Raw genomic sequence first — 22,524 nt, 5'->3', positions numbered from 1 at the left:
ACGCGTGCTCCGCTTCAGCGGCCCAGGGTCTGTGGGTTTGGATCCCAGGCACGCACCGATGCACCACTTGTCAAGCCACACTGTGGTGGTGTCCCATATAAAGCAGAGGAGGATGGGCACGGATATTAGCTCACGGCCAACTTCCTCAGCAAAAAGAAGAGGACTGGCGTCGGATGTTGGCTCAGGGCTGACCTTCCTCACACACACAAAAAAAGTATAAATCCTCAAGGAAGGGATACTAAGAGAGGAGACGACAATATACTGGAAGCTGGGAAGCACACGGGCCAGCAGTAACTAACCTCGCAAACCCAAGGGAGCAAGCTCTGCACGGCTGGTGGCCACTGAAGTGGGCAGAGCAGGTCTAAGTCACGCTCAGGTACCAGCAAGGGAACTAGGACAGTAAGTCAGGACATGCCACATGTCATGGTTAATTTTACGTGTCAACTTGATGGGGCTAAGAGATGCCCAGATGGCTGGTAAAACATTATTTCTGGGTGTGTCTGTGAGGGTGTTTCTGGAGGAGACTAGCATTCAGTAGACTGAGTAAGGAGATCGGCCCTCACCACTGTGGACAGGCACCATCCAATCGTGGGAGGAGGGCCCAAACAGAACAAAAAGAGAAGAGGCGATTCTCTCTCCCTCCCCTGAGCTGGGACACCCATCCTCCCTGCTCTTGGACATGGGAGCTCCCGGTTCTTGGGCCTTCTTGAGCAGCACATGCTGTTTGCTCTTTCTTGTTTGATTCATATTCAAAAAGTTTCCAAATCTCTTCTGAAGTTACAACTCGATTTCCACTTAAGAGCACTGCAACTCTTTAAAACACAGGATTCTGCTTTGTTTTTTGGTTTTTTGTGAGGAAGATCGGCCCTGAGCTAACATCTGCCAATCCTCCTCTTTTTGCTGAGGAAGACTGGCCCTGGGCTAACATCCATACCCATCTTCCTCCACTTTATATGGGACGCCGCTACAGCACGGCTTGATGAGCGGTGCGACGGTGCGCACCCAGGATCCGAACCGGCGAACCCCGGGCCGCCGAAGCAGAGCTCGCGCACTTAACCGCTTGTGCCACCAGGCCGGCCCCCAGGATTCTGCTTTGAACTCTGGGCAGTTCAGTAGTGGAGAAGAGTATGATCCTCATTTGCTATCTGCTCGATCCACATGACCAGTACGAACTGAGTCTCTGAAACTTCTTGAAAAAATGAGCCAAAATGATCTCATTTTCACCCTGTATGCTCAGATGCCTGGTCACAGCAGTCAGCCACTGTGAGCCACTAAGGGACCTATAACTCAGACCTCTTAGACTCGCTTCTACCAAGAAGCCTCATCTGATGCAGCAGTTCAGTAAATGCCCTCAATTAACTTCCATGACGTGGCCATAAATCTCTATACCTGCTCTCCTCCCCTTAACCATTCCATTAACTGACAATTAAGGGCGTAAATCTGAAAGAAGTTCCCCATTCTCACCACCCCCTCAATCATATCACACAATGAACTGACGTGCAGAATTCAAAGCACAATCCATATAATAGAGTATTTTCTTATCTTTAATAAACTTGATTATTTCTGAATGTTCATTGCAAGTCCTCATTTTTGGCACATGGACTTTAGCTTTTCCAAATTTACACCAAACACCTCCAATTCCTTCCTGGCAAGTGGTTTTAGCTTACTAGCCTATGTATGCCAGTGAATCAGAAAAACACTTCTTTCAGGAGAAACTTCCTCTGAGCTGTGTCCTGGTGGTGTGCACTTGCTCCACAGGCCTAAGATGAGACGTCCCTCCAAGTGGAGGAAGAAGGAGAACTCCTGGCACGTAAGCTGAAGCAGACAGAAGGAAGCAGCTGGGCACAGTGCCCGGTCCTAAAACCCCATCCAACAGGTAGTTACATGATGTGCTCAACAAGGAGAAATGCCAAACGCGACAGGTGGGAATCTGTGATTTGTTTTGGCTATAAAGAAAAAGCCGCTCAGACACACTGTCAGTTTCCTGGCTCCATTTATTTCACATAAACCACTGCAGACGCACAGGAGAGAACATACACAGTGGCCTGTAAAACGCAGTTCTCATACTTGGCAATTCCTAGTTGTGAAGATACAGCCAGAAAACCAGATCAGAGCACTTTCAAGGACTTGCTTTAATAGATATTAAATATATATATTCCACTACCTACCATAATAGCCTTGTGGTTAACATACTTTAAGACAGATAAGTCTAAAGAGACATTTGATATTTAACATTAGAAAGAATTACATAATTGGATCTGGGACCATTTGACAACGTACTTACATGGAAAAAATCCAAAGCTAAATTACACAGGTCTTAATATGCAGCTTATGTTACATGCAATTGCTCTCTATAAAGCAAGCGTTTTGTACAGGTAATTAATTTTAACTTAAAAAGAACGTTTCATGGAAGGAAACACATAATGTTGAGTAGAACAATAGAACAGATTCCATAACCAAGAGATATGTCTTCTCATTTCTCTGTAATGTTTTATTTTGTTTGAACAAGATCAATTAAGTACAGTAGTCTTTCCTTATCCCTAGGGGATACGGTCCAAGACCCCCTGTGGGTGCCTGAAACTGCAGATAGTCCTGAGCCCTATATACACGATGTTTTTTCCTATGCATACACACCTATGATACAGTTTAATTTATAAATCAGGCACAGTAAGAGATTAACAACTAATAATAAAATAGAAGAATTATTACAATATACTGTAATAAAAGTTAAGTAAATGTGGTCTCTCTCTCAAAGTATCTTATTGTACTATACTCATCCTTCTTCTTCTTGTGATGATTGTGAGGTGATACAATGCCTACGTGATGAGATGAAGTGAAGTGGATGACTAGACACTGTGACATAGCGTTATTTTTGGACACAGTTGACCGCAGGTAACTGAAACCTCGGATAAGGGTAGATTACTGTACCATAATCAGGGCCCATAACTCAGCTCAAGTTTTTACAGTAAGATTTAAACCCTGGCAAAATAACATCTTGACTCAGGTTCCTCTGTTGTAAGAAGCAAAAATCATAGTCACCCAGTTACTTCACGAGGATATCAAAGTACACAGTTGGTTTCCTACCCAAATCCATTCCTCCCTCCATCTTCCTTGCTGTTGGAGACCTGTTTAGGTACTTACTCCTGGGGCCAGGTGATCAGAGATGGTCCCCCCCCCCCCAGCCCCAGGGAGAGAGTCTTGATAACCTAAACCTGTCAAGGTAATTCCATTACCCCTGCTAGTGACCAGGTTAGGCATGGACGGATGGGCAAATCTGCTGGGAAGGTTTCTGGGAAAGGGATTCTTAATTCTTAAAAAGTGCTTCTACCTCTGAAAGCAGATACACCAAGAGGTGGTATAGAAACTTGGGCAGCCATCCCTGGAGCCTGATGGAGGGAGCCAGGAGGCTCAGCCAGCGCACTAGGCTGCGTCCTTGCTTCCATCACTGGGCTGCTGAAATAATCAGCCCTGGAGATGCCCAATTCCAGCCCTCCTGTTTTGTGAAATAATGTGTCCCTTTTGATTTTAGACATTTTTGTTGAACCTTCTGTTATCTGCCAAAGAAGCACCCCAATTCACACAAATAGCTTTAGCAGGAATTAAAAATTCCCCAGGGAAGAATATCTTGAGTTTAAAATCAGAATTTACAGGGATATATTCCTCTTAGTTCCAATTACTCACCATTAAAAAATAATGATCCTCAGGTTCAGCTCGAAGATATTTAAAAATCACTTGTTCCATGAACCTTTCCATAAGATCCCAGTCTTCAATTATTCCATGTCTTATTGGCCACTAAAGCAAGAGACAGCACAGTAAGCCAAGCTTCAGTTCACAACAGCAAGAGCGACGGTCTAACCGCTCTGGCCCGGAAGAGACTGAGTTATTGGAGAATAAAGGTCTCCTCCACAGGAAGTGAACGTTAATTCACGTACAGAAACAACAGGCACTCGCCCGGAAAGATTAAGTTATGTTATTGTTTATATTCTACTCCACCCATTTCTAAGTACAAAGAATCATCTCAACAATGGGGTAAAGATGGAAAAGTGCAGCTAATCCACCATACCATTCAATCCGGAGCCCTTTTTTTTTTTTAGAACAAATGTCCAGTTAAATAATTTTAGTGCTTCTTTTTAATTAATCAATCTGCAACTTTCCACATCTGACAGATTCATCAGTCAACCTGCAACCTTCCATAGGAGCGGATCTTGCTCTCACATGTAACCCCCCATTCCCTGAGTCAATCTCGCATTCCAGGGCTTTGTAAATTCACTTGATTGCCCACATCAAAAATACCCTATTCAGGGCTGGCCTGGTGGCGCAAGCGGTTAAGTGCACGTGCTCTGCTTCGGTGGCCTGGGGTTCCCAAGTTCAGATCCTGGGCACGGACCGACGCACCGCTTGTCAGGCCATGCTGTGGTGGGGTCCCATGTAAAGCGGAGGAAGACAGGCATGGATGTTAGCTCAGGGCCAACCTTCCTCAGTAAAAAAAAAGAGGAAGATTGGCATCGGATGTTAACTCAGGGCTGATCTTCCTCACAAAAAAAAAAAAAAATACCCTATTCAAAAACAAGGACAAAACCTCTTTTCAAACATAAGAATAAAAACACATTCATAACTCACAGGTACAATTTCTAGATAATCCACCATTCTGCACTCTTCGTTCTACTGCTCTGTGTCTGGCTACACGCTGAAAGAAGCAGCTCTCGTCAGGAGCCTACCTTGGTGGCATACGTGGGTTTATCTACAGCTTCGTCCCCTATGAAGAAGTCCAGGTCATCCACTCCCCTCAACACTCTCCTCTGGGCTTGGTCAACCACCTTTGCCGACTCTCTGATGGCAATGCCTAAAAGACAGCACACAGATCCCATCACTATGCACATCTGCATAAGCAAGAAAGGATAATACAATCCCTACGTAGGCACAAGTAAATCTTCAATGTTAGCGTTTTATCTGTGGTCAAAGGTGTTCTCAGAAAAGACACTGAGTACATAAAATAATACAAAAACAAGTTATTATGTTCCAGTATTACTTTCAGAATGGCACAAAGGAATTTAGTTGGTCTGCTTTTAATGCTGACAGAAGCTACATTACTAAATTTCTCAGTTTCATCTGGAAAAATCCCTCAAGATAGTAAGTGCAATGTATACATCAGTAGGTTCCAAATTTTAAAACGCAATATGGAAGGAGACAAAATTAAAAACATAACACAGAAGAGGAGAGTAAACTGAAAAATAATGCCTATATGCTCTCATTTTAATAAAACTCTGCATCAGATAGATTTAAAATATATTTTTAGTCTTGTTACAGAAAAGACAAGACTTCGAATTAAAAGGAAAAACTAGAAGGTTGCTGGCTAATATCTGTCACAAAAAGAAAAGTACAATAATCAAACAACTGTATTATGTAAAAATATTAATGGCTTTATGATACATTATTTTAATAAGAGCTTAATCTTGATATTTGGGAATATACTTAGTAGTAAATAATCACATAAAACTTCACTCCAGAATTTAACATCTAATGAAATGTAGAAAGCTTCACAAAGATTCAATTTTCCATTTAAATTCCTAACCTCGGTCACACTTTGAGCTCCCAGAAACTCACCTTCACCAAATTTATTCTAAAAAGAATTAGTAAACATATACAACTATTTTTAAAAGTAAATTATCTGAAATCCGTAATTTATTACAGATGAAGAATGGCAACAAAGCTATAAGAGTGAATTTGAATCCTTTTTCTCAGAGAGGCATCTTGAAGCAACAGGCTGAAGAAGTGAAAGAGATACAGGACAGAAATCCTCTTCTCACTCCAACTCACTGTCACGTTTAGTCTTGAAGTTTTCAAGTTAACAAAAGGCGGCACAAATCTAAAGGACAGAATTTCTGCAGGACTGAAGAAGCAGGGGTGACGTGGAAATGCTGGGGACTGAATCTAGAGAGAGCATCCCAGTCAGAAGCAGGGGGCATGTCTGGAGCATGAGGCTCAGAATGGGGACAGAAAAGTTTGTTGGGCCATAACTTACTAAAGCGATCTGTAGAAATAAACAAACCCATCTCTGAAAACGGACCACACCACTCAATGGTACACTGACAGACACCACACAGGACCCCAGGTATTTCTAAGGGCCCCTGGCAAGACAGCTTACAGCAGACCTCAAAAATCCTCACACAGTGTGCCAGCACAAGTCACAGACTCTATCCCCTCGTCAAGACCAAACTTAATTATGCATGAATTTAGAATTAAACTGCCAAGTCAATACAAAAGATTGTGAAGAGACAAAGGCAAAAAGATTCTGCAAACCATGACATCATTCACATTTCCCAAGAATTTGAGGGCAATATATTTAACCAAAAGAAAAATTACCACCTTAAAGAAAAAAATGCTAAACTTAGGGAGAATGAAACTACCACAAAATTTAAATGACAACAAAGTAAATCTTATCCCTCCCAAAAAGGTAGGTCAAAGTACACTGACCCCAAATCATAGTAGATCTATGTTTTAGCGGCCCTTAGAAATAACAAAAAACAAAAAATCATAAAGTATACTTCTTTTAACTATTATATAGGAAGTAACTGAATCCATGAAAGAGAGTAAAGGTATACAGAGCTTATATTCAAAATCTTTTATTTATACCTATGAAAAGCAAAACGTGGTCCAAACAGTCCTTATGAACACAATGGAGAAATGTGTCTAAGACAGTAGTTATCAATGAACATCTATGAGTACTGACAGATTATATGACTCATCATAGAATAATGACCTGTGTCACTCCAGCAGCTATCTCCAGCACACCACAGCATACTACAGAACCCCGACTCACGTATAAACAGAGAAGGCTAGAAATGTACAGAGGACACTAAAATGGAGAGGACAATAAATATAACAGATAATGGAATCAACATTTAAACATTCCAACTAGTTACATACATGTGGCATCCCCATGCAATGGGATATCATGAAGCCATGAAAAAGAATGAAGCAGTCCTTCATGTATTAATCTAGAAGGATCACTAAGAAGTGGTGTTATGAGGAAAAAAACAAGGTGTAAAACAGTGCATGTGGTATGCCACCACTTGGGGAAAAACATATGTCTGTGTACATTTGCTGGTGTATGTAGAGAGTACCTAAGGAAGGATACACAAGAAACCAGAAACAGTAGTTGCCATCTAAGAGGGGAAGTGAGTGGGAGGAGGTCAATTTTCACTGTACATCTTTTTATATATACAGTTCACTTTTATGTCACATGAAGACATTACCTATTCAATATTAATTAAATTTGGACTTCTGCTTCTGGAAAGATGGAGTAAACACACTTTTCCCTATTCCTCTCAATAAGTCCAGCTAGAATCCCTGGACTTCATATATTAAAGAAACACAAAAAGATGCTGAGAGGTGAAGAGAAGAAAGCAGACTGGCTAGGGACCTCAGGACCCTAGGAGCAACACAGTGGTGAGTTCTCTACGTTTTCTTTTTGTCTCATGTATCCCATACCCGGGTGCTCGAAAAGCCGGCAACCCAGCAACACCAATAGGCACAAACAAAAAAGGTCCCCAAAAAAGCCTGCTATCTCTAGCCAAAGGAGATGAAAGGGGCAGCCTGAAAAGACAGAAAACCTTAAAACAATAACCAGACTCCAATCAACACCAGAGAAAAACAAACCCCCCACCCTCAGTGTCAGTGGATACCACGTGGGGAGCCAGGACCTCCATCCCACGCAGCAGAAACAAGCCCCTCTCCTTCCACGCTGGGGTTCTGTCAGAGGAAGCCCATCAGAAAGCCAGGACTTCCACCACCACCAGGAGTAACAAGGCACCCTCGCCTCCCAGCCAGGATGTTATCTGCAGAGGCCTAGTGGGGAGCCTGAACTCCTACCCCTACTCAGCAGTAACATGGAGCCCCTCTCCAGCTGAGCGTCAACAAAGGCCAAGAAGAAAATCAGAACTTTGACCCCAATCTGGCATTAACAGGGGCATCCCCCTGCCCCTGCTGGAGCCATATCAAAAATGACTTACTTCAACCATAAAAGAAAAAGAAATCTTATCATTTGTGACAACATCAATGGACCTTGAGGGCATTATGCTAAATGAAATAAGTCAAACAGAGAGAGACAAATACCGTCAAGTATTTGTAGGATCAAGACAAGTACGATCTCACTTATATGTGGAATCTAAAAAGAAAAAAAAGAAAAAAAAAACCTAAGCTCATAGATACAGAGAACAGAGTGGTGGCTGCCAGAGGCAGGGGGTGGGGGTGGGTGAAATGGGTGAAAGCAGTCAAAAGGCACAAACTTCCAGTTATAAAATAAATAAGTTATGGGGATATAATGTACAGCATGGCAACTATAGTTAATAATAATGTATTGCATATTTGAAAGTTGCTAAGAAAGTAAATCTTAAAAGTTCTCATCACAAGAAAAAAAATTCTGTTAACTATGTATGGTGATGGATGTTAACTAAACTTATTGTGGTGATCATTTCACAATATATACAAATATTGAATCATTATCTTGTACATCTGAAACTAATATAATACTGTATGTCAATTATACCTCAATAAAAAAATAAACAATCCAAAAAAAAGAAAAGAAGTGACTTGCTGATACATAAGATTTCAATAAGATCCAGAATCTCATAATGTAATACCCAAAATGTCCAGGTTTCAACCAAAAAAAAAAAATCTCTCACCATAGGAAGAACCAGGAACATCTCAACTAAAATGAGAAAAGACAACACATGCCAACACCGGGAAGACACAGATAATAGAATTATCGAACAAGATTTTAGGAGCCATCAACAACGCTTCAGTGAGCAATTACAAACACACTGGAAACAAATGGAAAATAAAAGAAAGTCTCAGTAAAGAAACACAAAGTCACAGCAAAGCTAGAAGATATAAAAACAAAACCACATGGAAATTTTAGAACTAAAAAACACAATACCTGAAGTAAAAATCTCAATGGATGGGCTCAAGAGCAGAAAAGGACAGATGAAAGAATCACTGAACTTGAAGACAGAACAACAGAAATTACCCCATCTGAACCACAAAGAGAAAACAGACTGATAAAAAATGAACAGGGCCTCCAGGACACGTGGGATATATAACAAAAGCTCTAACATTCATGTCTTCCAAGTCCCAGAAGGAGAAGAGAAAGGAGGTAGGGCCGAAAAAGTATTCAAAGAAATAATCACTAAAAATTTGCCAAATTTGGCAAAAAAATACATAAACCTACAGATTCAAGACTAAACAACCCCCAACAGGATAAACCCAAAGAAATCCACACCAAGACCCATTATAGTCAAACCTCTAAAAACTGAAGACCAAAGGAAAAATTCTGAAAGCCTCCAGCAAATTTCTCATCAGAAACCAAGGAGCCCAGACGGAAATGGCACACTTTTCAAGTGCTGAGAGAAATGCCACTCAGGACTCTACATTCAGCAAAAACATCACTCAAAAGCAAATCAAGATGTTCTCAGATGAACAAAAACTAACAGAATTTGTCACCAGCAATATCTACTCTGAAAAAATGGCTAAAGAGAGTTCTCCAAACAGACAGGAAACGATAAAAACAAAAAAGAATCTTGGAACATCAAGAAGGAAGAAAGAACAAGGGAAAGAGCAAAAATATGGGTAATTACAATTACTTTCCTTCTCCTCTTGAGTTTTCTAAATTACGCTTAGTAGTTGAAACAAAAATTATAACAGGGATGTGCTTCTCAGTGTATGTAGGGGAAATATTTAAATCAATTACATGAGAAGGGGCGGTAAAGGGACATAAAAGGAGGTAAGAGTTCTACATTTCAGTCAAAATGATAAAATGTTGACACCCAGCAAATTGAGAAAAGTTATGTACATATAACGTGATAGCTAGAGCAACCACTTAAAAAGCAATGCAAGAGACCTACTCAAAAACACCATAGATAAATCAAAATGAAATTCTAAAACATGCTCAAGTATCCACAGGAAGTTAGGTAAAACAAGACAAAGAAATAAAAAACAGAAAGAACAAACAGAAAAAGCACTGATCAGTAATTACAATAAATGTAAGTGGTCTAAATACAGCAATTAAAAGACAGATATTGGCAGAGTGGATTAAAAAAAACGTGACTGAACTGTATGCTGTCTACAAGAAACTCTCTTCAAATGTAATGATATATGAAGGTTGAAAGCAGAAAAACAGAAAAAGATATTCTATGCAAACCTTAATCGAAGAAAGCATGGGTGGTTATATTGTTATCAGAAAAAGTAAACTTTATAGCAAGGAAAGTTACCACTGATAGAGAGGGACACTAAATAATGATAAAAGGTCAGTCCATCAAGAAGACATGGCAATCCTAAATGTGTATGTACTAAAGCATGGAGCAGAAAAATATGTGACTCAGAAGCTGACAGGAGAAATAGGTAAATCCACAATTATAGCTGTAGATTTCAACACCTTTCCCTCAATTGATCCAACAAGTAGACAGAAAATCAGCAAAGACAGAGAACTCAACAATACCATCAACCTTCAGGATCTAACCAACATGTACAGAACACTCCACCCACCGAACACACATTGTTCTCAAACGTCCATGCAACCAAAATAAACCTCACACTGCGCCATGAAGCAAACCTCAACAAGCTTAAAAGAACTGAAGTCACACAGTGTGCTTTCTGACTACAACAGGATTAACCCAGAAATCAGTAACAGAAAGATAACAAGAAAATCCTCTCAAACGCTTGGAAACTAAACAACAAAAAAAAAAATCCATGGATCAAATAGGAAGTCTTAGGAAAGCTAAAAACTACATGAATGGAATGAAAATGAAAATACAAAATATCTAAATGTGTCGGACTGAAGTTCTCACCTTAAGAATCTAGAAAAGGAAGAGCAAAATAAACCCAAAGCAAGAAAAAGGAAGGAAATAAAGTGCAGAAATCAATAAAATTTAAAAGAAAAATCGATGAATCAAAAAGCTGGTTCATCAAAAGTTAAAACTTTTGCTCTGTAAAAGACCCTGTGAAGAAGATAAAAAGACAAGCTACACACTGGGAGAAATTATTTGCAAACCACATACCTGACAAAGGACTCTTATCTGGTATACATAAAGAACTCTCAAAATGTAACAGTAAAAATACAAACAATCCAATTAGAAAATGAGCAGAAGACATGAAGAGACATCTCAGGGAAAAGGATATTCAGATGGCAAATAAGCACATGAAAAGATGTTCAACATCACTAGCCATTAAGGAAATGAAAATTAAGACCATGCTGAGATATCACTACACACTTATTAGAACCTAAAATAAAAAATAGTGACGATACCAAATGCTGGCAAGGATGTGGTACAACCAGCTCTCTCATACATAGCTGGTGGAAATGCAAAATGGTACAGCCATTATGGGAAATACTTTGGCAGTTTCTTAATACTAAACATAAATTTGCCATACAACCTAGCAACTGCACTACACAGTATTTATCCAGAGAACTGAAAATTATGTCCACAGAAAAACCTGTACACAATTGTTCATAGCAGCTTTATTTGGAAGATTATCAGGGAGAGTATATCTCAGGAAGAGTACACCTAAAGATTTAGATATAAATTCCATATCTTAAGAACACTTGCTATGGCAGTTGACAGACAACAGTAATTTTTTAAATAAAAATATCCAGTATATTTTCCAAAAGAATGTCATATATTTTACTCAACCTTCAAGGAATAAGTAACTCCTATCTTATATAAACTGTTCCAAGGAAGAGAAAAAGAAAGTTAACAAACTCATTTTATAGAGCCAGTATAATTTTGATATATAAACCAAAGAAAAATAGTACAAGAAAGGAAAATTATAGACCAATCTCACTTTTGATTATTGATGTAAAAATCTCAAATAAAAATTTGCTAATACAATTCAGCACGTACTTGGTATTTCATAACCAAGTAGGGTTTATCTCAAGAATGACATAAATGACTGTTCAATATTTGAAAATATATTAATGTAATTCATTATATTAGGAGCTTAAATGTCCAAAACCATATGATCATCTCAATAGATACAGAGAAAGCCTTAAATGTCAATATCCATTCATCATTAAAAAAAAAAACTCTTAGTAAACTAGGAATAGAAGGGCACTGTATTAACCTGAAAAAAGCATTTCCGCAAAAACCTACAGCAATCACCAGTGAAACACTAAAACCATTCTCTTTAAAGTCAGAAAGACAAGCACCTGCAATCTCCAATCCTCGTCACTACAGTAGTAGAAGTTCCAGCCAGTGCAAAAAGACCAAGAAAAAATTACCAAGTATTGGGATTGGAAGAGACAAAACAACCACTATTTGCAGTTAATACAACAGTCTGTATAGAAAACTTAAAAGAATCTGCAGGCTATTAGAACAAATAAGAGAGGTCAACAAGGTTGTTGTATTCAAAAACAACTTAAAAAACTCACTAGCATTCCCACATATTAGCACTTACTAATTAGAAAATGTAATTTAAAAAAATTCACAAGAGCAACAAAAACACTAAGGCACCTAAAAATAAATCTAGCAAAAGGTGCGTGTGAGCTTTTTGAAGAATATTACAAACACTATAGAATATTGCAAAACACTCCTGAAACATGAGACGTGAATAAATAATAAAACATACGTATCATATTCATGGATAGGAAAACTCAAGTCATAAAGACGTCAAATTTTTCCCAAATTAATCTATAAATTGAATGTTTCTCTAATCAAAACCCCATTATAATTTTTCATGGACCTTAAACTGATTCTAAAACTTACAATAAAGAGTAAAGGCCTCATAGTGGCCAAGGTTATTCTGAGCAAGAAAAGGAGGCAGCAGACCCACCAGATATGAAGACATGATAAAGTACAGCAGCTCCCCTCACCCAAGGCTTCACTTCTGTGACTTCAGTCAACCGTGGTCAGAAAACATTAAATGGAAAATCTCAGAAATAAACAATAATTTTTAAATTACATGGCATCCTGAGTAGCATGACAAAATCTCACGCCATCCCTTGCCCTCCCGCCCTGGACGTGAATCATCCCTTTGTCCAGCGTATCCACACTGTACACACTACCTGTCCATTAGTCACTTAGTAACCCTCGCAGTCATTAGATCAACTGTCGAGGTACTGCAGTGCTTGTGTTCAAATAACCCTCATGTTATTTAATAATGGCCCCAAAGTGCCATTAATCCTCCAGTGTGCCTAATTTATAAATTAAATTTTATCATAGGTATGTATATACAGGAAAAAAACACAGTAAACATAGATTTCAGTACCATCCGTGGTTTCAGCTATCTACTGGGGGTTTTGGAACGTATCCTCTGCAGATTAAGGGGAGACTACTATAAAAGTATCTGAGAGAGAGAAAATTTGGAAGAGATAAACAAATGCATGAATGAAACAAAATTAAAACACCAGAAATATTCCCAAACATATATGGTACCTCAGTATGACTGAAGAGCCATGTCACATTGGAATGCACACTTCAATAAACAGTGTTGGGACAATTGGCCTTCCATTTGGAAAACAAATAAAATTAACTCTCTCACACCATATTCAAAAAAATTTTTTCTTAGAAAAAATATAGAAAGTCTTTATGATTTTGGAGTAGAAATGCATTTTTTAAAACAAATAAATTACAAAACAAAAAGATCGAAATTTTTGACTATATCACAATTTTAAATTTCTAGATTTAAAAAGAAAAATCATTTAAAAAAGATGTCACAGAATACAAGAAGATACTTGCCACAAATTAGTATTCAGAATATACAAGGAGTTCCTGTAACTCCACAAAAAAGACAAAAAGATGCAATAGAAAAATGGGCAAAGATATGAACAGGCAATGAAAGGTGCTCCATCTTACTAGTAATCAGAGAAATGCAAATTTATAAAATGAGACATCATTTTATTTTCATTAGACTGACAAAAATTGAAGTCTTAACAATGTCAACTGTTGTCCAGGAGGGGCAGAAACAGACATGGACCCACTGCTGATGGGAGTTTAAATCAGCACAAGTGCCCTTGGCAACCCTGATGGGGCTGAAGAGGTGCACACCTGAAAGACGAAACAAGCCCGTTTCTCGTTATTTTCTCTTTGGAAACTAGCACATGTAAACAAGGAGATAAGTTACTGCATTATCTGTGTAATGGAGAAAACCGGAAAATGCCCAAACGAAAAAAAGTTGTTGTAGATTCACATATTAGAATTCTGATCTACATTTGTATATATCAACACTGATGAGTCTTAAAAACATAATATTGAGAGTTTTTTAAAGGAACAATTCAGAAAATTATTTGCAGTACGATATCACTTTGGAAATGTTTAAACTCACAGAACAACGCTACATATTGTGAATGTACCCTTGTATCCACAAGGTAAACACAGAACATGGACTGGATGGAGGAAATACCCACCAAAGCAGGGAGACAAGGGAAAGAGCGGCAGGACTGGAGGAGAGACAGGGCTGGCACTCACGCTGACAGACGTGTGTGTGTGTGTATGCATTTACAAGATGAAATCGTGTTAACATTTCGTTCATTCTGGGTGCGGGGTACACGAGTCTTTGTTAGATTATCTTTTGCATTTTTTTGGCCAGAATAAAAATTATAAAGAATTCTATTTAATATAAAAATACAAACATCTCTGGGCTCAACCTCCATCTCCAGTCTAGACCTTCCCCAGAGCACTCAACCTTTCACCAGTCGCACACTGGACCTTTACACCCGAACTCTTCAAACACCGAATGTCTGAAATGGACTTCCCTTTCTCCTGACCCCTCCTCGCCCCTCACACATCCTCTTTCTATGGACACACATACACTCCGACGCCTGAAACTCTGCAATGACTCCTAACATTCTCCAGCAACTTAAAGGGAAAAAAAGGAAGGGAAAAATCTTCTTTAAACAATCAAGCAAATTCTGTGCAGAAGCTCAAGCAGATCAGGTCGAAGCAAAGCTGCCTGGTCAAGCTGGACAGGGCATGGTGCCTCTCTGGTCTGGGGACCAGGGCCCGAGGGAGCCTCGGAAACAACACGAAAATTTCTGCTGTGCAACATAAAACTAAAATTCCTTCAGATGACAGTTCCAAGTCCTTCATCGTCTGGCCCTTCTCCATGCTTCCCACCACATCTCCTGCCACTCTCTACTGGGAGCTGTGATTCCAGCACCCTCGGAGTGCAGCAATTCCTCACACACGCCGCACGGGCTTCACCTCAACGCCCTTGGGAATCAAAAAGCCTTGTTCCGGCACCTGCCACACATCCACACACGCTGCACCTTTTCTCTCTGGATGCCACTTTAGCACATACATCTTGACCTTCACATTGCGAACAGAGCCTCTATAACCAGAAAAACGGGTCAGCTCCCAGCACTAAGACAAGCAGTGGACAACGGCCCAAGGTAACCAAGGCCCCTACCTGTCCAACCCCCTACTTCTGCCCAAACTGCTTCTAACCCTGCCTCCTGCGGCTCTCTACCTCCTGCCTCAAATTCAGTCAACAGTGTAACTGTTCTTTCACTCCCCCCTTTGACATTTTCATTATCTTTCCAGCTTCTGCCACTGCTAAAGTTCCGACAGCACCGACCTGCGAGTGGCCGTGCCTCCTGACAGTGAATGAAATCCTGCTAATAACTGACTTCGGTTCCCCTCTGTTAACGATGACAGGTTAAATGGGGCAGCCAACTGAACGCTGCTGACAGTTTTAAATGGCAAAGCATTAAAGCAAAAGGTGCAAGGTCAGCCTTTTAGAGTTGTGGCCCTTAACAAGGTTACAATCTAATCTGCTCTGAAAAGTCAGAAAGTCCAACTTACCAACTCATCATGGAATGACCAAGTTCTGGGACATTCACAACAATAAAATTCACAAAACACTGATCTATCCTACAGAATGCCAACTGTTATGGACCGAACTTTGTCCCCTCAAAATCCATATGTTGACCTAACCCCCAATGTGACTGTATTTGGAGACAGGGCCTATCAGGGGGCAATAAAGGCTAAAGGAGGTCATAATGGTGGGGCCTTGATGCAACAGAACTACTGTCTTTATAAGAGCAGGAAGAGACACCAGAAAGCCCTCTCTCAGCCCTGTGGAGAGAAAAGGCCACGTGAGGACACAGTGAGAAGGCACCATTTGCAAGCCAAGGAGAGAGGCCTCACCAGAAGCCAATCCTGATGGCACCTTCATCTTGGACTTCAAGCCTCCACTCTGTGATAAAATAAATTTCTGTTGTTTAAGACATCCACTCTGTGGTATTTTGTTATGGCAGTCCTAGCAAACTAACACACCAAATTATGAATTTAAAATGAGGATACAGCAGATCATCATGCCTACTGTCGAGGTCACCCCATCATGGTATCAAAGCATTCAGATCTAGAAAATCAAATTCATGATCAGTCATCCAGCAAGCAAGGAACTGGAATGAGGTGAACTAAATGTGCTCAAGGAATCTGGAGTATGCTCCAGTAATTTGAATACCCATATTCACCAGATTAGGCTTTAGTCTTCTCTTGAATGAATGAATACTAAGCTCCTTCCCTCCAGCTCTCCTAAGTTGTCCATGTTCCATACTGGGCACAAGAGCCTGTCATTACAACGTCACCCGGCCCCATAACAGCTTACAGTTTCTAAGATTACAACTTATCTTACAAGGAGTACATTTAGGAGGCAGGCTTTCACTTCACTCTTGATTGATATACATTACTCTTTGGTAAACTGTTCCCCGGTAACAACCCAGAATTTAACTAGTTTCAGAGAAGAATTCTACCCCATGAAGAACTGCCCTGACCTTGGCGACTCCTGTGGGAAATAAAGAGTGGGTAGGTGCACTCCTGACAAATGTGAGGACATTTCTTCTTCTAAGTTTACCATTCTCTACTGACTAAAATTTTAACAAAAACAGAACACCTCTGAACACAATGAAACAGTCATCAGGCCTCTCAATCCAAAAACAAGTCTTTCAACAGAGTGAACAGTGCAGGACAAGGGATATCCAGTCCACAAAGTTGCTAGATTAACAAAACTGTACGTACTTAAAATTACAAATTAACCTTAAAGAACCAGATAGACTCCTTTGAAGTAGTTCAGACATTTATGATTGAATGAAAGGCCCCAGCGACCCACCCAAGCAGAAACTCCAGTGACAGTGACCAAGGGCTGTATCAGAAGAAAATCAAAGAACTGGAAAGTGTGGTTTTTAGGTAACAGCTATAGTCTATAGCAATATTCAAGAACTAGGTGTCAAAATAAATAACCCTCCCCAGTAACCAGAACAACCTTCTTAAAGGAGACGGTAAGAAAATTAATATACCTTGAAAAAAGAATGAGAATGCTTAGAACAATTCTGAGAAACACAATCCCTGATAAACCCGAGGGGGGGCTATACTTACATGAAGGAATAATGAACTGTGGCTCAGTGTTGCCTGCGTAGCCAAGCTTGGTGTACCTAAGGGCACAAAGTCATCAACACATGTTTAGACAATAATACTCCCCTCTGTATCCCACTAATGTCTTTTATTTATAAGCTTTCCAAGTCCTAAAATATAAAGCTGCATAACAGTCCCTTGAAATTTAAAAAAAAAAAAAACACATGTTGACTAAGAATAAACACTAATTTCAGACAGCAAGCAATTACAAACACTTAAAATATTATGCTTGGCTCTATTGGCAAAATTCTTGCACACATATATTAACACATAAATGACATTTGTGTACCCCTAATAACTTTAAAAGTACTTTCACACTGTCTTAATCTTTACAAAAACTGTGTGAAGAAAGTAAATATTATCTCTATTTTACAGATGAAAAAACTGAGGCCCTGAGAAGTTAGTTAAGCTGCCCAAAGCCAGAGAGCCAGTGAAGAGAAAAAGATCCCACATCTAAATGCGCAGGCTCGCATTCCAGAGCTGGCGTTCAGAGAAGTGAACTTACTTCTGAAACTTCATGAACTTTTGGGAGGGTTAGAAAAAGATTATATAATTTTCTTAAAATGTGATGGCATATGTCTAGAAACAGCTACTGCCACCTCCTGAGAACATCTGACAGGAGCGTCTCTTTATCATCTCATTTCAGAACAAGCCCATTTTCTGTCAAGATAGTCTGCATGATGAATTCCAAAAGCCTTAACTAAAACAAATGCCAAAATACTAGTGTCTGTTCCAAAAGCATTTGCTACTCTCCTAAATATATAAAAAAGGGGGGGACGACCACTCAGAACCATCTGCTGGAAATTAAAAACTGAAAAGCCTCATGGGTTCTTCCTTTCTTATTAGGCCTACTGTAAGGAACGGTGAAGTAGGGACAAGGAGCCATCCTTCTGCAGCAATGCTCACAACGAATAAAAATACATCCTAGCAGTGTTGAAAGTAACTTACGAATTCATTCTATTTTACAAATTATTTCAAGATGCTTGATACTACACGTTTTGATGTGGTAATACATTCCAAATTCTAATAAATTAGTTTTATGGTATGTAAAGGTAGTTTACCATACGCTAATTTTACTATTTTTGAACACACAGTGAATGAATGAGGTCTGAGGACACAAAAAGAGCAAATCAGCTCCACTTAAATCACGCCTTACTGCTCAGTCTCCAAGGATGAGTTCTTGGTGCCTTGTACAAGAGCCTGGGCAAGGCCAGGCCCTGAGACCCATCCAACCCTACAAGGAGTTTCTAAAAGGCAGGACCCATCTGAGGGCCTTTCCAACTCCCACAAGTTACCAGAGCACACAAACCAAGCAGACCCACAAGTTCCCCACTCCAGGGCTCTCCAAACCCACAGGGATGTTTCAAAGCCAACCCAGAGCCCAGGGGCTTTACAGAAGGAACGCAACATATACCAAACTTTAAAAATTCCGATCATCCCCAATTGAACCATCATTCTGGAATTATATTCCAGACAATAAATACAAATAAACTGAATTACTGACCCAAGGCTAAAGAAGCCTAGAGAATCTAATGAGCAGGCCAGATCACTAAAATCCCCAGATCTAAGTCTGGGTTTTTAACAGGCCACATTACCCACTCCTCAAAAAAAGTATGCAGCTTGCACTTAAATAAGTCCACCTGCCCCCGTCATAAGATCATGAGTTGTGTGATGACGGGCGCGGGGTCCTCTTTCTTGACTATATCTCCATCCCCTGGCACGGTGCCTGGCATGTGGTAGACACTCCATACATATCTGCTAAACGAGTTCTTACCAGACGTAAGGACAGGTCATCACTGTCAAAGTGCTGGGGAAAGGACCAGGTTTGCACCAGGAGATGCTGCAAGTCGGAAAAACAATTTGATGGAACCAGAAAAGACCAAAGACATTGTCTAATACAATCTCTCATTTACACATGAGAAAACACTTGTTTTGCGTAATGCAGTTATTCAAAAAAACAGAACAAAACCGTGAAACAAATACAGTAAAATGTTAACATTTATTAAGATTAGGTGCTAATTTTATCATTCATGTCTGTTATGTAACTTTTTGTATTTCTGAAAGGCAACAGCGTGTACTGTATTGGTTAAGACGATCACTCTGGCACCAAAATGCCTGGGTTCAAATCCCAGCTCTGTTAACGTGCCACGTGTGTAACTTTGGGCAAGCTACTTTACCTATCTCTATCTCAGTTTTTCCATCTGTAAAATGGAGTTAATTATACGACCTACCTCCCAGGGGTTAGTAATATACATAAATATATAAATAAGTACATAGAGAAAGAGCACTAGAACAGTGCTATCTACGTAAGTTTCAGTTATTATTTGTTTACTAATATTTTTCTGTATGTTTGAAATATTTCCTAATTTAAAATTTTGAAAAGTTAAAAAAATAAAACACAGTATGTCCTGTGTCCCAAGTCATATTGTTCAGTCTTCCTGCTGTACACCACTCCATACACCACAGAGACACTAATCTGTGAAGCGGTGGAAATAAATGCACAAATGGTGACCCTAGCAGATGCCAGACATCCTTCAACAACCACGTCTCATCTCCACCTCAAAGGGTGGTACCCTGATATCACGAACGAAGGCCACAGCAGCCAAAGATCGCACTGCAGAAATGCACTGGAGCGCTTTCGGCCCCACAGCTCTAAAATTCCACTAAACAGTGAGGATGCCACTACCACCTGCCACTCAGCACCAGGCGCCGGGATGCTCGGATGGACATTGAGGGTATAATGCAAAGTGAAATAAGTCAGAGGGAGAACGTCAAATACCCTATGATTTCCTTCATTAAGTAGTAGATAATAACAACAGTAAACAAACACATAGGGACAGAGATTGGATTGGTGGTTACCAGAGGGGAAGGGGGGAGGGAGGAGGGTGAAAGGGATAATTCGGTACACGTGTGTGGTGATGGGTTGTAATTAGTATTTTGGTGGTGAACACGATGTAATCTATGCAGAAATAGAAGTACAATGATGTACACCTGAAATTTTTACAATGTTATAAACCAATGTTACTGCAATAAACAAAAAAATTTAAAATAAATAAATAAAAATGAAGGCACAGTGCCCCCTTAGACAGTACAGCCTTCAAAGGAGGCCTTCAGTCACAGAGTCGCACGGGTACCACAGCATCAGGAATATTAAGCAAACAATGATTTTCATGACTGAGGCAAACTAACATTAAGATATATTAATATTCTTAGGTATTAACAACTTATTATGAGATCCTCCCTTACTCTCCCAGCAAAACTGAAACTATTAAAAACACTAGCAAAAGCACAAACTATTCACATCACTTTATGGTGATTTACTACCTTTAAATTTTCCTGTGCTATTCCTTATATAGCATCAAATACACTTGAGGTTTTGTTACTTTGATTAATCACAATGTAATGAATGTCTAACAAGATTTCTTAAAAAGAGACATTCAAATTTAAAATTTTAAGGAAATCTTCATCAACACAGGCTCCTATCAAACTTCAATGAGAGCCTATTAAATAGAACACTGTAAATGGAACCTACTAAGTGCTCAGCCTAAATTCTCTCCTAGGAGGACAGTCCAATAGTAGTCCGGTGTCCTCCATTAGAGATGGTCTTACAAAAGCTCAACTACATAAAAAGCAGAACCAAAAAAAAATCAACAAAGAAAACACAACTCTTAAATATGGAAAGTGTTCAAGACACCATTTATAAAAACAAAGAAGCATTCTTTATTTCCACCAGTTCCCTAGCTGGAAACAATGTAGCAGGCATACTCTGAGGACACCTAGGACACCGAGAGAGGGAGGGGGGAAAACATGGCCCTGGTCCTCAAAGTATTCCTCAAAATGTTGACCTATTAGAAACATGATTTCAAACTGAGTCTTCCATTATAGCATGGCCTACTTTATCTGTCAAGCAAGTTTAAGACTAGGCTTCCGGAAAGAATGTACCAAGCCTAGCTGATCAGATCACCCAGGAAGCTTCTAAACTCGGATTCCCAGGGCCTGTCCCAGAATCACTAAGGGGAATCTGGGCATCTGTGTCTTTAACATTCCCTGCCCGCCCCCCCATTCCGATGGTCAACCAGCCTAGGAATCACTGAGTAAACACCACCACATGCAATCATCTTTAAAATTTTTATAGGGGCCAGCCCCGTGGCTTAGTGGTTAAGTGCACGCGCACCGCTACCGGCGGCCTGGGTTCGGATCCCGGGCGCGCACCAATGCACCACTTCTCCAGCCATGCTGAGGCCGCGTCCCACATACAGCAACTAGAAGGATGTGCAGCTATGACATACAACTATCTACTGGGGCTTTGGGGGGAAAAAAAAAAGGAGGAGGATTCGCAATAGATGTTAGCTCAGAGCTGGTCTTCCTCAGCAAAAAGAGGAGGATTAGCACGGATGTTAGCTCAGGGCTGATCTTCCTCACAAAAAAAAAAAAATTTTTTATATAATCCAAGCTCCCACCCTCATGTTCATGTTCTAACAAATTCACCTACCATCCACCACACTACCAAATAAAATGCACCTATAATACTGAAGTTTAATACTGGTCAGAGGTTCAGAAGAAAGGACTCAAGTGTACCAATTTTGTCTTATTACTTAGACCACTGCATTTAGGTAATCTATGAAAAAAATGTAGGAAATGCTTTTCAACTCAAACTATTTAAGTAATTAAGATTTGGCGAAAAAAATCTAGACTCAATATAGTAGTGAAAAAAACCCAGGCTCAAAACAAAAACACTTAATCTTTATGAAGAGATGCTAAGGGGGAAAAAAATCTCTCAAACCAAAAGATAGTGAAAAATTAGAAGCATCTTTATTAAAGTCAGAATTAAGCCAAGGAGACCCACTATCATTACTCTCATTTAACACTGTTTTGGAAGAACTAGATATTACAAATCACCAAGAATTAAATAAAAGGAATAATATCAGGAAGGAGGAGACAAAAATTTATTTGTAAATGATAATTTTATACCTGGAATATGTAAGGAAATTAAGTGAAAAACTAAAAGCAATAGGGAATTCAGTAAGATGGCCAGTTACTAAACGAAAAGACAAAAATCAACAAATTTCCTACCTAACAATAACAAGTAAGAATATATATAAAAATAACAAGTAAGAAT

At 39.6% G+C, this 22,524-nt stretch overlaps 1 protein-coding gene across 6 annotated transcripts in view; it reads right to left on the bottom strand.

The window, feature by feature from the left end:
• ACTR3B (actin related protein 3B) overlaps positions 1–22,524 on the bottom strand; it is a 143,902-nt gene that overhangs the window by 108,699 nt on the left and 12,679 nt on the right. For 3 of the 6 annotated variants that reach the window (XM_058533860.1, XM_058533870.1, XM_058533878.1), the window contains exons 2-5: positions 19,180–19,245; positions 17,370–17,425; positions 4,719–4,843; positions 3,682–3,792 (exon numbers count right to left, since the gene is read on the bottom strand). In XM_058533860.1, coding sequence (XP_058389843.1) covers positions 3,682–3,792; positions 4,719–4,843; positions 17,370–17,425; positions 19,180–19,245 — 358 coding nt within the window. Of the gene's footprint in view, positions 1–3,681; positions 3,793–4,718; positions 4,844–12,825; positions 12,871–17,369; positions 17,426–19,179; positions 19,246–22,524 lie in introns of those variants that run through there. The other 3 variants (XM_058533877.1, XM_058533882.1, XM_058533881.1) reach the window with 3 other exon arrangements.

This window comes from Diceros bicornis, chromosome 3 (genome assembly GCF_020826845.1).
Source record: "Diceros bicornis minor isolate mBicDic1 chromosome 3, mDicBic1.mat.cur, whole genome shotgun sequence".
NCBI classification, from domain to species: Eukaryota; Metazoa; Chordata; class Mammalia; order Perissodactyla; family Rhinocerotidae; genus Diceros; species Diceros bicornis.
Note: the sequence above shows the minus strand (reverse complement) of the source record. Positions and strands in the feature narration are given on the sequence as shown.